We start from the raw sequence: 12,724 nt of genomic DNA on the forward strand, positions 1-12,724 counted from the left end.
GCTTCTTTGTGCCGTTCCTTGTGATTGTTTAGCCTTACTGCATACACCCTGCACAACCATATCTGAGCCTATTTTATACACCAGAAAACAAGGCAGGCTCCGCCAGCGTAATTATTATTACTGCTGGGAGAGGCAGCCCGAGGTTTCGCGTGTGGAAACGCCTCTTCATTAGAAACAGATTTACGTGGAAATTGCGGCCAAAAGACGGTTTGATCTGGAGCTAAAATTCCGTGAGATTTTTTGTCTTTTCTGAAATGTCAGATCGGGGCAGTATCTTGCATTTCCCCTGGCTCGGCAGCTCCGGCCAGTCCCAGTGTTGTGGTGCTGGAGAGGCTGCAGGCTGCAGGCACCGAAAGCCTGTCAGCAAGATGTGGGGAAAATCGATTTCATTCCCGTCCTAAAACAATAATCAGACGGCTTGGGCAATGCTCCCAGCCCCTCTGGTTGGGTTTCTCCTCTGAGGTTTATAACTGGACACACACACGAAAAAAAAAAAAAAAAAAAAAGCGAAAGCGTTCCCTCTTTCCCTCATAAAAACCTCTGCGGAAATGGCCATGGGGACAGTCTCAGAAAAATAATCAAACCCATAGAAACCTCCGGGCTCGCCCATCTCCTTCTCCTGCAGCACCCCGGGGTGTGAGGGGGCCCTGCCCGGCCCCAGCCCCGACCCCGGCCCGCAGCGGCCTCGGCACCGCCCGCTCCCCCCCTCCCGTGTTCCCGGGGCCGCGCCTGGACAAGGCCAAAGTCAGCGGCGCTGGAAGGGCAGGGCCCTGCCCGGCCACCTGGGGCGGCCACCGGCGAAGGCCGCTGGGGCTGCGGGCCGCGGCCAGGCTCCCTCGGGGCCGGGCGGCTGCGGGAAGGGGGCGGCGGCGGCCCCGCGCCCGGCCCCGGCGGGGAGCGGCGACCCGCCGGCGGGCAGCGGGGGCCCCGCTCCGGCCGTGCCGCCGGCCCCCGTCGGGGCCGAGCCGTCGGGGCGGGCGGCAGCGGCGCGGGGCGCGGGGCCGGTCCCGCAGCCGCGGAGCGAGCGCGCAAATTCCGCGCAGGCCTTGCGCGGGCATCACGTGCACTCCGTCTGCAGCTGGGCGGGGGGGGCGAAGAAGGAATATCTCTCTCTATATATATATTAAAAGGTTTATTTGGTAACCACTTTCTCCGATCTGTGCTCGAACAGGTTATTCCAAACCACAAAACAAGCAAGCGCCGCATGCTTGCCTTCAGAAGCAGGGAACACATGAAGGGACCAGCCAGGATTTACATAGCTGACGTCTTTACTAGGCATTACTCCTTTATTTTATTTTTTTCTGAAAAATGGTGTTTACATACAGTTAAACGACATCGATTTCAGTTTAGCACCGCTCATTCTCCAGGGAAAGGGAGGGTAAGAAGCAGGAGAAAATCTATATAAAAGGAGAAGGAAAGGTAAAAGCTGATAATACAGGTTTCCGTGCTGGGCTGGCTTGTTTTCTTCATTTTGGCTAAGAACTCAGCATTTGCCAATTTACACAGGGATCCTACGCGCTTGGAGATTTTGGTTTAAATGGTAAAACAAAAACAAAAACACACTTCCCGCATTTCAGCCGCGAATATACTCTACTCTAGGGGTGAACACTCCAGGCACAAGTTCATGCAGGAACGGGCGGACTCTGGTCTAGTACATAGAAAGCGCCTGCTCACGCATTACTACTCTTTTCTTTTTCATTCGTCGGTTCTGAAACCAAATTTTAACTTGCTGATCGCTTAAATTCAGTCTGTTTGATAGTTCTTTCCTCTTCTGTCGGTTAATAAACTCATTGAGGAGAAACTCGTTTTCCAATTCAGCAATTTGTTGTTTTGTGTAAGGTTTCCGTTTCTTTCTTGATCTCCCCTGGGTGGGGCACCAAGGCAAACCTACAACAAACACGTCGATAATTTAGTGGATCACGTCTGTGTATTAAAGAGAATATGCAAAAAGCGGCAAGATAACAGGGCAAAACTAGGTCGGTAAAATCTGGCAAAGCACATCTGACAGCACAATTCCTATCTAGCTCCGAGTCGGATTAAGCGATTACCATTCCGAATGGATTACGGGGGGGTTACAAAACAATTACAGACATCTCTTAGAAAGCACGTATCGCTAGGTCGCCTCTAACTAAAGCGAGATATTTAAGGCATACCATCCTGCACTGAAGGTCGGAGGCATGACTGGACTGCTGCGGGCTGAACTGTCAGGTTCAAGTTGACCGAATTCTTGATGTCCTCCTTTAGGCTGGAAGTGCAGGAGTTCACTTCAAAAAGAGTAGCCGAGCCATGCAAACTTCTCTGCAGGCTCGAGTGGTCATACTTTACGGGCTTTAAGTTGGCTGCGTGAGTAATAGTTGGGTCATTTGCGAAAGATTGCCTCTGCCTGCATCTTTCCTCTTGTTTGGAGCTCGCATCATGGGCGTAATATTTATTGTTTTCTTCCAGGCACTCTTTGTTGCTGTTGGAGTTGATGTTGATTGGAACAGAGCCGGGGAGGTAAGGCTGCGCCGCGCCGCTGAACGCGTGGCTCTGCGGCTGGGCTGCGCACGAACTTGAGCAAGTCCACGGGATCGAGCTTCTGGGGTAGGAAATGGTGGGCAGAGCCGCCAACTGACTGCCATTAGCCCGCAAATTAGGAAAATAAAAGGAATCTGGAGATTGCAAATTCAAGAGAGAACCAACGTAGCCAGATCTGTAGAGACTGCGATCACACATTTCCAACAAAGGACTTCAGCTGTTCTTACAGCAGTATTTAGTTACAACAGGGAATAAGCGGAAAGCCTGAAACGATTGGACGAAACTTTGCAGACAGGTTCTTCAAAGCCGGTAATTTCAGCACCGCCTCCAGCCACCGAGCCACGGCGTCCCCCCCCTCTTTTTTTTTTCCCCCCTTTTCCCCCCCTTTTAAAAAGTCTTATGATAACACTCGAAATATGAAAATACCGGACTTGCAAGGGGGAGGGGAAAACATGCTCTCCGCTTCTATAAAAGTGCCTGGGACCGGCTGGCAAAGCTGCAGCGCTAGCGGAAAGATGAGGGGGAACCAAACATTTGCCAAGGCGCAGCGGAGACCCGGGGGCTCCGGGCGCGGTCCCGAGCCGCGCAGCCCCGCGGACCGGCCGCAGCCGCCGTGCGAGAGCCGCGGATCGCCGGGGACCGGGGCAGGGATACCCGGTAACCGGGCAGCCGGCGGGCTGCGAGCAGCGAGCCGCGGCTCCTTCCGTCGGGGGCAAGGAGCTGCGGCGGTCCCGGGCACATGCAAGTGCCTGTGCCCCCGTGCAGACGAGTACACCTTGTGCGCGGAGCGACTAGTTTATCCCTTTTATATCCGCGTTTGTTTTAACTGCCGGCAACATGATATGCATCTGCATATGCTTGCAATTAACATCTTAATTGATCGGATATTACCGGGATTGTCATTCTGGTGCACTAATGACTAGTGGTCTCGGAGGTTTTCCTAGGTCTGCTCGTCTGCCCTTTTTACCCCTTCTACATTTCATCCTCACTCCAAAGCTAGACGAGTTTTCAAGCAACGCTTCTGAAACTGGGGCTTGTTTATTTAATTTTTTAAACAAACAAGAATAGCAATAGCCGCGACACGGAATTACTAGAGCAGAACGCCGAGGCTATAGATAAATAAAAAAATCTAAAGGCTGCAAGGAAGAAAGCTCCCGCTCTGCTATGCAGCGGAGGGGACGTGAATGCTGCGGTGGGCAGAGGAGAGCCAGCCTCAGCTCAGTACCTCTCTGCCATCTCCTAAGTCGCATCTCAGGAATTTTTCTCCCCTGAGAAGAAAATTGCCCTTTGCGGTCAGCCGTTGGGGGGGATATATATAACATAATATATCTCACAATTCTGAGAGCTTAGAGAAGAGCCCACTATTCCGTTATCCCCCTTATTTTTCTCCTAGCTCCGGAGTACGAACAAAACCCTATCTGAAAGCATCCTCCCGGGACGTAGCTCGTGTCCTTTCCGAGCCGTGCGGGGGGCAGGCAGTTCCCTTCCCCGGCGACAAGCCGAGGAGCCGGGCGCTACCCCCCCGCCCCCCGCCGCCTCGTTCCCCGCAGGAGCCGGCGAGGCCTCCGGCAGAAGCGGCCGGCCCGAGCTCAGCCGAGGCGCTCGGGACCCGCGGGAGGCTTTGGCGGCCCGGCCGGGCGGTGCTGGCCTCGGCCTCCTCCGTCCCCGAGTCCGAGCGAGCCCAGTCTCAAGCAGATCCCCGGTGCCCGGCCTCCGTCACTTTCATTACCTCGCTTAAAAACTCGAACCTAGTTAACAGGTAGGGTTAATTTTCCCCGTTATTGTCCTGTTAATCATAGTTTTAATCTCAGTTTTATTTCTACGCCGAGATGAGAGACGCTGCTCCGCTTGACATTTTCCTAATCAAATTCATCTCTTTGTTTAATGGGAAATTGGGGTAAATTCTGCGGTAATTTCATTGCCCTGAAAGAAATCTTTAAATGATTGCCCTCCCCTAGGCCACACAGGACCACACAAGCATCGCTGGAGGATATTACTGACCACTGCCTTTAATTTTTATTGTTTGAATTATGTCTACCAATTGAATCTCCCTCTTATTAGCTTATTTGTTTTCTGCTTTTTTTTTCTCCCCAAGAGGATAGGTAATAGTTTCTTTTCATAATCGCCTTTTACGAAAGAGCTGACTCTGGCTGCTGGTTCTCGGAAGACAGAAGGAACATTTTGTGTTCAAAGACTGTATTTTTGCCTGCAATAAACACGAGGAATGGATGTGAGTTCCCAGTTACCGGAAAGAAAGGTGACACTTCAAACTAACTTTTATGAGGTTAGAGAAAACAGAGCTTTCAATTAATGCTCATCTGTAATTGCTAATTAATGCTGCGAGAAATATGAAAAGCAAAATCTCGAGTAGCTGGAGACACATCTGAGGAAAGCCATGTTTATGTTTAAGCCTGTAGGGAAAAGACCTGACAAAAACATCTTGTTTCACGGGAGATTTGCTGTCGCTGTGATGCAGATAGCCTCGGACGGACTTTTGCTTTTTTTTTTTTAATTTTTATTTTTTCAGCCACAGCCGGCTTCTGGTTTGGAGGGCGGCGTTTTAATGCAGCGGGTGTCCCCCTGTCTGTGTCTGTACAGGAAATATCACTGCTGAGGAACAGAGCGACCCGGAGCTCTGCTTTCACACGCTCCTTTCCGCTCCTTTTTTATTTTTTTTTTTAATAGGCAATGGGATCGGCCTCGACATCAGAGCTGACCACACCGTAATCTCACTGGCGCAGTCCCCCGGCGGAAAGATGCGGGCTGCTCTGCGTGTGACCGCGCAGCCTCCCGTTCCCATCCATCACTCGCGATCGCGGCTGCCTCGGCCAGCCCGGGGCTCCCCCGCCTATGCCAGGGGTTGTCCAGGAGATGGCAGGATTGCCTCAAACATGGCTCGGAAATCTCGCTGCCTGACAGCGCCGCGGCTCAATGGCAGCCCCGGCCGCCTTGCAGTGCATCATCAGCGTGCCACCGCTCATCTGCAGCCGTCTTTCTCGAGGTGCCTGCGGACTGCCCGAAGCCAGGCGCTCTGCCCCGCAGCCCAACAGCCTCGCCCCCTCCTCGGAGCCCCAGCCGGGGGGGGACAGCCCCGGGAACCGACCCCCGCCGCCCCGGCTGCTCGACGGGCGGCGCTGGCCTCGCCGCCCTCCCGGCCTCTTTCGCAGTGTTTCTGCACGCCGTTCCAAGAGGAGCAGGCGGCTCCTCTCCATCTGGTAGCGATTTGCCAGCCCGCCCGGGCTTCCTCCTGCCCTGGGAAGGGGGTCTCGGCTGTGGCACGGCTGCGCCTGCTGGGAGGCCGGGCAGCGGCCGGGGAGGGAAGGGAGGCTCCGGCGGGGCCCGGCCGGGAAAATCGGCGGGTGAAAACTCCTCGGGATTAATGGGGCCGAAGTATGTGTGCTGGGGGAGGTGCCGGGAGGGAGGAAAAGAAGAATTTAGGGAATCTTTCTCCTGCGGAGAAAACAAGGCTGCACCACCAGAGCGGGCTCTCGCAGGCACCGGCGCGACGCGGCCCCGGTCCCGGCTTCCCGGAATCGCACAGAAAGCGCCGCTTGCAAGGGAACCGAGTGGGAAATCCTCCGGGTCCGGTCGGGGAAAAGAAACCCCTCAAAAGCCGAGAATGGGCGAGCGGAAGAGAAAGGGGAAGGAAGAGGGCGGAGGCGGCGGAAGATAGCTCCCCGGTGGATGCAGCCGGCCGCCGAGCGGCCGGAGAGCAGCGGCCGCGGAGCTCCGCCGGGAGCACGGCGAGGGCCGCATCCGGCTCCAGGGGGCACAGAAAGGCGCCGGGCAGCGGCGAGCCCCGCACAGGGCAGGCAGAGCCGGGCCGAGGGGGGAGAGGCGAGAGGCAGGGGGCAGCTGCCCCCCGGCTCCTGCCCCGCGTACTTCTCGCCGGCAGCATTTCTTCCTCGAAATTTCTTTTCCCGGCGAAAAGGCCCACTTGGAACGCCTTTCCCTCCTCCAGTGAGACCCTCATCCTTTCCTCCTCTCCTCTCCGAAGGGCCCTGAGAAGATCCCACGCAAGCCTGGAGCTCGCGAAACGCCCTGCTGCGAAAAGAAGGCGAATTTCTTCCTCTTTTTATATATATCGAAAAGAAATCGTTTTATTAAAGGCGGTTCAGGAACAGTTTGGCAACATCATTAACAGCTGGGAAGTTCAGCCCATGTTTCCAACACAAAGTAAAAGCAGACTTTAAGACAAGAAGGGAAATAAAAATGGTTTATGGAGAAACAGTCTTACTGTATGTCTTACCCACATACACTGGTAATCAAAGTGTTTAGAGCAATAGGATATTATAATAAATAATACTAGTTCGGAACACACACATTTTAATAATTAAACGAGGCACATTAACAGAGAGGTACCGCTTCTCTCTCCTAGTAGTTGGCTAGCGTGTCTGCCCACCCTGTGTATATCATAACATGCACACTAGGTTTAAAATAACACAAACTCAGCAAAGTCCTAGCCTTTCGGCCCATATAAATTATGGCATCTTTTGAAACTAATCATTTATTGCTTCTGTCATTAACACCCGTTTAGTTTTGCAAATTAAAAGTTAGCAGTTGAGCTTCACTTCTCCGACCAGGAGGGTTTTTTAAACGCCGTGGTGGGAGGAAGGAGAAGAGCCCCGTGCTTGTCCGGGCACAGAGGAGAGAGCGGGCCGGGCGCTTTTCGGGCAAGCTGCGCAGATTTACGCACACCTCTCGGGGCCAGCCTCTCCCGGGCCGTGCCGGGACCCCCGGAGGCGCTCCGCTCCGCGGCCGCGGAGCCCCGCGGAGCCCCGCCGAGAGCCGCCGCCTGCGCGACCGCGGAGCGCGGAAGCCTCCGGCTGAAAAACGAAAGCGCAACCCCAAAAACCTGCACGCCTCGGGAGGGAGCCGGGTCTCTGCCCGGTGCCCCCGAGGAGCTCCCAGCGGGTTCTCCCCCGAAAAAGCCCCTCGAAACCCGACAGCGCACGTTACCGCTCCGCGCGGCGCACAGCTCCCTCCGGCTGCCGGCGGGCTCCGCGGGGGCTGGAAGCAGCGCGGCGCTGCACGGGTCCCGCTGCGGCTTTCTCGCCTTCTCCGACGGATATTTTTGTCCCTCGGCACGTTTTGAAGTTTACGGTAGCAAATCAAAACTGACACTTTTTGGCACTGGCTGTTGTTCAGAGACAAAAATTACAGACATCCCCCCCCCAAGAGTTAAGCATTTAAGAAAGTTATAACTGTAACCGTTCAACATATTTAAATTCGTTTATACTGGCCTAGAGGGAAGAACAGAAAATATAATTAATATTAATATTATTATTAATATTATTTTTTTTAAAAAAAGGAAGAAACAGAACTATAAAGTCAAGGTTTGTCAGCGCTCCCTTCGACCGAGAGAAAAACGCTGACGTTCATGGAAATGGAAAACAATTCACAAAACTTCGCCACCGCTGGAAGGAGAAAAAAAAATTAAATATGTTTTCAAGTCTTTCCAAAAGTCTTTAGCTGGTCGTAAATTGAGTTTATATATCCATCACTGTCCGCAACTAATAGATCAAGAAACGTTGTCTTTCAGTTTGGAGACTATTTTCTTATCCTTCACCCTCCTGTTCTGAAACCAAATGGTAACTTGTCTCTCAGACAGGTTTGTGGCTGCGGATATCCTTCGCCTCTTGTCCTTGTTAATGAACTTGTTAATGGCATATTCATTCTCGAGTTCTTTAAGCTGGAGTTTTGTGTACGGCACTCGCTTCTTTCTCCCACGCCGGTAGACACACATATCTGGCTGGTTTAGTGCAACGTCCCCTATTGTAAAAGACATTATGTGAAAAATTAGAATTTTATTACAGGCGTTTAAAGCTTAACTGATACTTGTTGGGCACTGGTTTTCACGGGCAAATAAATAATGCCAGGCTGTTTACAGTTTATTATTATTTACACGGCCACATTATTTGCGCGTTAGTAAAGCACCGAAACCTTGATGGACTGTCATCACTTTTCAGGCATGCATCGCTAGCGAGCATGCAGGACGGCGGGGGCACTGGCTCGGGGGCTGAGAGCAGGTCGGTCCTGGCAGCGCACAGACATCCCTTTGGTGTGGGTTTGTTTGCATGTGGTTTGTGCCTGCGTGCCCTCGCTACTCGCAGTCTCTTAAGTGCTCTGGGGCCGGGTCAATCGCCAGCCGGAGAAGCGGAGAAGCGCAAGCCTTCAAGCCATCATCGTCCTGCAAACTGCAAACGTAAATACAAACCGAGGCCCCGTTAGGAGAAGCAGAAGAAGGAGCCCGAGGCCGCCCGGCGCCCGCGGGACGGGACGCGGGGCCCTGCTGCTAAGTGGCCGGGGGGCGCCGGGTCTGTCCCGCGGGGCGGAAAGCACGGGGGGAGCTTTCCTCGGGGCGGGTGGGGGGCAAGGAAGAAATCCGCCGTCCCCCCTCTCTCTCTCCGCTCTGTGCGTGGCTGTGCGGCGTGTCCAGCTCGCCAGGCCGCTCCTCAGCCCCGCGGGGGGGAGGGGACGGGCGGGCGGAGGAGTGCGGGGGGGGGTTCGGCTCAGCCCGGTTCTCTCCCTCTCGTACCTGGAAAGGACGATTTCCAAAAGTGTGAGCTCTGTGTCTGATCTTTGGCACAGTAAACCTGACTATTCCAGCCATTAGCCAGAGTCCAGGACTGATAGCCCTCCATTGATATGTATGTTTCGTGTCTCGGTTCCCCAGAGCCAAACGTTGAGACCATGTCTATGTACCCAGGAACGTGCTGGTAGGGGGTTGTATAGCCCTGGTAGAAGGACACTTCCTTCGCCCTGGAGGAGACTTCATTGGCGGGGACACTCGTGCTGGTCAGACTGGAGACGTCCATGTACTTTTCCACGGGAAAGCCGCCAATGGAGGCATGGGGGGGAGACTTCAGGGCGTTCTGCTGGATCCCAACCCCGTGGGACATCCTGCAGCTATAGTATCCATTGCCAAAGTGATACCCATAGCCGAGCGCGGGGGCGGCGGGCGGCGCGCCGGAGCCCGGGCAGTCCTTGGCCGGGGGGTCTGCCCGCGCCGCCGCCCCCGGCCGCTCCCCTCCGCCGCCGTAAGCGAACCCCGAGGCGGCGGCGGCGGCGGCGGCGGCGGCGGCCGCGCGGCCCGTGTGCGCCGCCCCGAAAACGGGCGAGGAGAGAAAATTACGGCACTGCCCGGGGGCGCCGCCGCCGCCACCTCCGCCTCCGCCGCCGCCTCCCCCGCCGCCGCCGCCGCCGCCGGTGTCGCCGCGCAGTCCGTCCATCTCCCAGCTCGCTGCCTTGCTCATGGCCTTGCACATCGCGGGCGGCGGCGCGGTCCCCGGCCGGGCATGGTGCAAATTGTTATTTGCCTCCAACAGGTTGGATCCTGGCGGTACGTTTATAAAAACGAAGTCCACGTTGGGGGGGGGGCCCGGGGGTGGGGGCGGCCGGCTCCAGATTAGTTTGCCGCAGCCCGGGGGGCTGCTCATAGGCTGCCGGCGGAGCATGTGACCGTCCCGCCGCCCGCACTGCCCCTTTCGCCGCGCAGCCCCCGGCCCGCACCGACGGCGCCCCCCCGACGCCGCGCTCCCGCCCCGCCGCGGCCCCGGCGCTGGGGAGGGGCCGGCCGGGCGGGCGGCGGCGGCGATGCCCCTCCGGGCCGGCCTCGCCCCCGCCGCTTTCATCCCCCCGCCCGCCTCCCCGCGGCTTCAAAAGGGCCAGCGGTGGACCCTCGATCCTCCGCTGGCCATTTTCAAGCCGCGCGCCTCGGGGCTCTTCCCTCCCCGGTTGCCCGCAGCCCGGAGACCCCCGGCGTCCCCTCCCCGCGGCACAGCGACACCTCCCCGAGCCTATTGTTGCGGCCGAGGTGGGGGGAGAAGCCGCCACGGCCTCTGCAGCCCATCCTCCGGTCATCCTCTCTTTCTCTCCTTCCCGGCTTTGTCGTAGGGTCCTACCCGCCTGCCCCACCGAGCGGTCGCCCGTGGCAGACGTCCCCCCCGACCCCTCACCCCTCGTCCCCTTGCTGCCAGCCGGCAGAGCCGCGGGGCGCGGAGCCTGGCGCTCCTTAGCCGTGGCTGCCCGTCCCCTCGCAGCGCCACCCGTGTGGCGGTGAGGCCGCCTGGTCAGGACAGCGGGCCCTAGCGCTGACGGCTGCTCTAGGGTGACTTTCCGACACTGGGGCAAATCCTCCTGCCGTCTCTTGCCGCTGTCCCGCTGAGTCGGGATGGAAGCCGCAGGAGCGCAAGGAGCCGGAAAGGGAGCGCGCTCCGAAGACGAGCCCGGGCCCCCGTGGGCCATGTCCCGCCGCTCCGCGGGCTCTTAACGCGCTCCCTCCCGGGCAGGGAACTGCGAGCCTCCGAGAAGGAGGCAGCCGGGGCCGTGCTCGCTGGTCTGGCGGTGGCTCAGACCCGGCAGAGGCGAGGGGGAGCCGCGGTGGAGCCGCGGCCCGTTGCCGGCACCGCGACCGCCCCGGGCCCGTCCTCCGCAGCCGGCCTGCGGCAGGGCCGAGCAGCGGCAGCCTCCGGGCCCGGGCTTGGTGGAGCTTTGTGGCCGCTGCAGTGACCCCCGGCAGCTTGTGGGAGCGGGGTGAGGAATGGCAGAGAGGGGCCGGCAGTCACAGCAACAACCGGATGGTAAACACAAGTTCACGTTCATTAGCTCTACCCACTTGTAATTGCCGTTAATCTTTCGTAATCAGTCGAGAAGGGGAAGAAGTGAGCCAGGCATGATTACGTGTCTCGCTCGGATTTACGCCGAGGCAGCATTCACTCAGGACACGAAGCCCCACATAATTAGGAGGAAGGTTTGTCGGGGCACGAGTTTCTCATCCTTTTATGTCCCTGCACGCAGCTTTCTAGTGAAACCATTGCTAACACAGTGAAGTCCTGAGGAACGATGGACTTTGTTTCTCTGGACATCTTTCCAGTTGCACTCCCATCTCCCGTTGTGTTTCCTCTTGCGATGAACTTTTCTCTCCCGTCAAGACATTTTTCACCAGACTGCCGAAAGAAAAAACTCCTAAAGCCCAACGTTTCGGGGCGGTTTGAGCTCCCTGACATCAAAGCAAACCCCGGTGCCGCCGCACGGACGCCCGAGGAGGACGGCAGCCCCGCCGAGCCCTCTGCTCCAGCGAGACCCCCTCGGTGGCCGGGGGAGCGGGGCCTTCGGGCGGGTTTATGACCAACGAGTCACCAAGTCACTAACGAGCCTTTTTGTGCGAGGTGTAGAAAACAGCACTACCCTGCGCAAAACAAAACCAACGAGCCCGGGAGCCGAGGTCGGAGACCTGAGAGCATCCACGGTGTCCGCGGGGCAGGGCGCGCCCCGCACCCCGGGGGCCGTGCGGCGGCTTCGGCCCGGGCTGCCCGTGGAGGCCGGACCACCCCCGGCCTCGCTGCGGGACTGCCTCCCTCTGCCCCCCGGGGGCTCGGCGGGTGCCCAGCGCTCCCGGAGCCGCACGGCATGTTCCACTCACGCGCTGCACAGGAAACTGCGTAACACCAGAACCGGGCAGCATCCCTACAGAAAAGTGCTGTGCTCTCCTCCCGAAAGAAAAACCCGATTTTATTATTATTATTTTTTTCCCTGAAATTATCTGATTTCCCCAAATACTTTTGCTAGGCTCTAGCAGAATTAGGAATCCACTCAAGCTTTTAGCACTGAATTTTAATATTTGTTGTCTGTATTTCCCATGTTGTTTCCCAGGGAAAAAAAAAAAAAGACTCATTTTTTTATCACCTTCCTTGCTAGGATTTGCCGTTGGTAACTGTAACTTTAGAAATCACTTCTCTTGTGAACGTTTGCTGCAGAACTATATACATTTACACATTTATGCGTAGTCGTCCAGGGAAACAGAGGATGCAAACGAAGAGAAAACTATCCATTTATATTTTCGACAAACTTTCCCCCATACCCACTGCTTTCCGTTGTTATCTTCTGAGTGAACCTTTAATAGCTAAACAGACGACAGTTTATTTTTTCCTAGTACTTAAAAAATAATAATAATAAATAATTAAGCGCCAGTTACGATAACGAAAAGATTTAACAGCAAGCAGGGGGGAAATTTTCAAACTATTTTTTCCCTCCAAATCCGTGTCATAGCGTCCCATCTCTTTATTTACTTCTGTTTTAAAACAATCCATTCCGAGGGCGAAAAAGTTGTCTCGGTACCCCCTGCACGGCCCCCGCGCAGCGGGTTCACACCGGCGAGTGCTGAACTTGAGCCTTGGGGTCACGGCCGGCGCTGGCCGCCCTCCGA

General features: G+C 56.4%; 2 protein-coding genes across 2 annotated transcripts; both read right to left on the minus strand.

Annotated features, from left to right (window-relative positions):
* Window positions 1-978: 978 nt before the first annotated feature.
* Window positions 979-4,596, minus strand: HOXD12 (homeobox D12). Its single transcript, XM_080600541.1, has 2 exons — window positions 2,154-4,596; window positions 979-1,887 (listed from the first exon to the last, which is right to left on the minus strand). Exons 1-2 carry the CDS (start codon window positions 2,713-2,715, stop codon window positions 1,649-1,651), a joined length of 801 nt encoding a protein of 266 aa, XP_080456667.1. The 5' UTR covers window positions 2,716-4,596; the 3' UTR covers window positions 979-1,648.
* Window positions 4,597-4,778: 182 nt separating this feature from the next.
* HOXD13 (homeobox D13) lies at window positions 4,779-9,974 on the minus strand (the record flags this gene model as incomplete). Its single annotated transcript, XM_080598732.1, has 2 exons — window positions 4,779-8,289; window positions 9,056-9,974. 2 exons carry the CDS (start codon window positions 9,972-9,974, stop codon window positions 8,039-8,041), a joined length of 1,170 nt encoding a protein of 389 aa, XP_080454858.1. The 3' UTR covers window positions 4,779-8,038.
* Between the last annotated feature and the right edge of the window lie 2,750 nt (window positions 9,975-12,724).

Source organism: Anser brachyrhynchus (genome assembly GCF_964034855.1).
Source record: "Anser brachyrhynchus genome assembly, chromosome: 7".
Taxonomy (NCBI): Eukaryota; Metazoa; Chordata; class Aves; order Anseriformes; family Anatidae; genus Anser; species Anser brachyrhynchus.

Coding starts and splice junctions, on each gene's coding strand:
- HOXD12 (XM_080600541.1), bottom strand. CDS start 2,715: ATGTGTGATCGCAGTCTCTACAGATCTGGCTACGTTGGTTCTCTCTTG. Junction 1,888..2,153: donor CCGACCTTCAGTGCAGGATG/GTATGCCTTAAA, acceptor TGTTTGTTGTAG/GTTTGCCTTGGTGCCCCACC.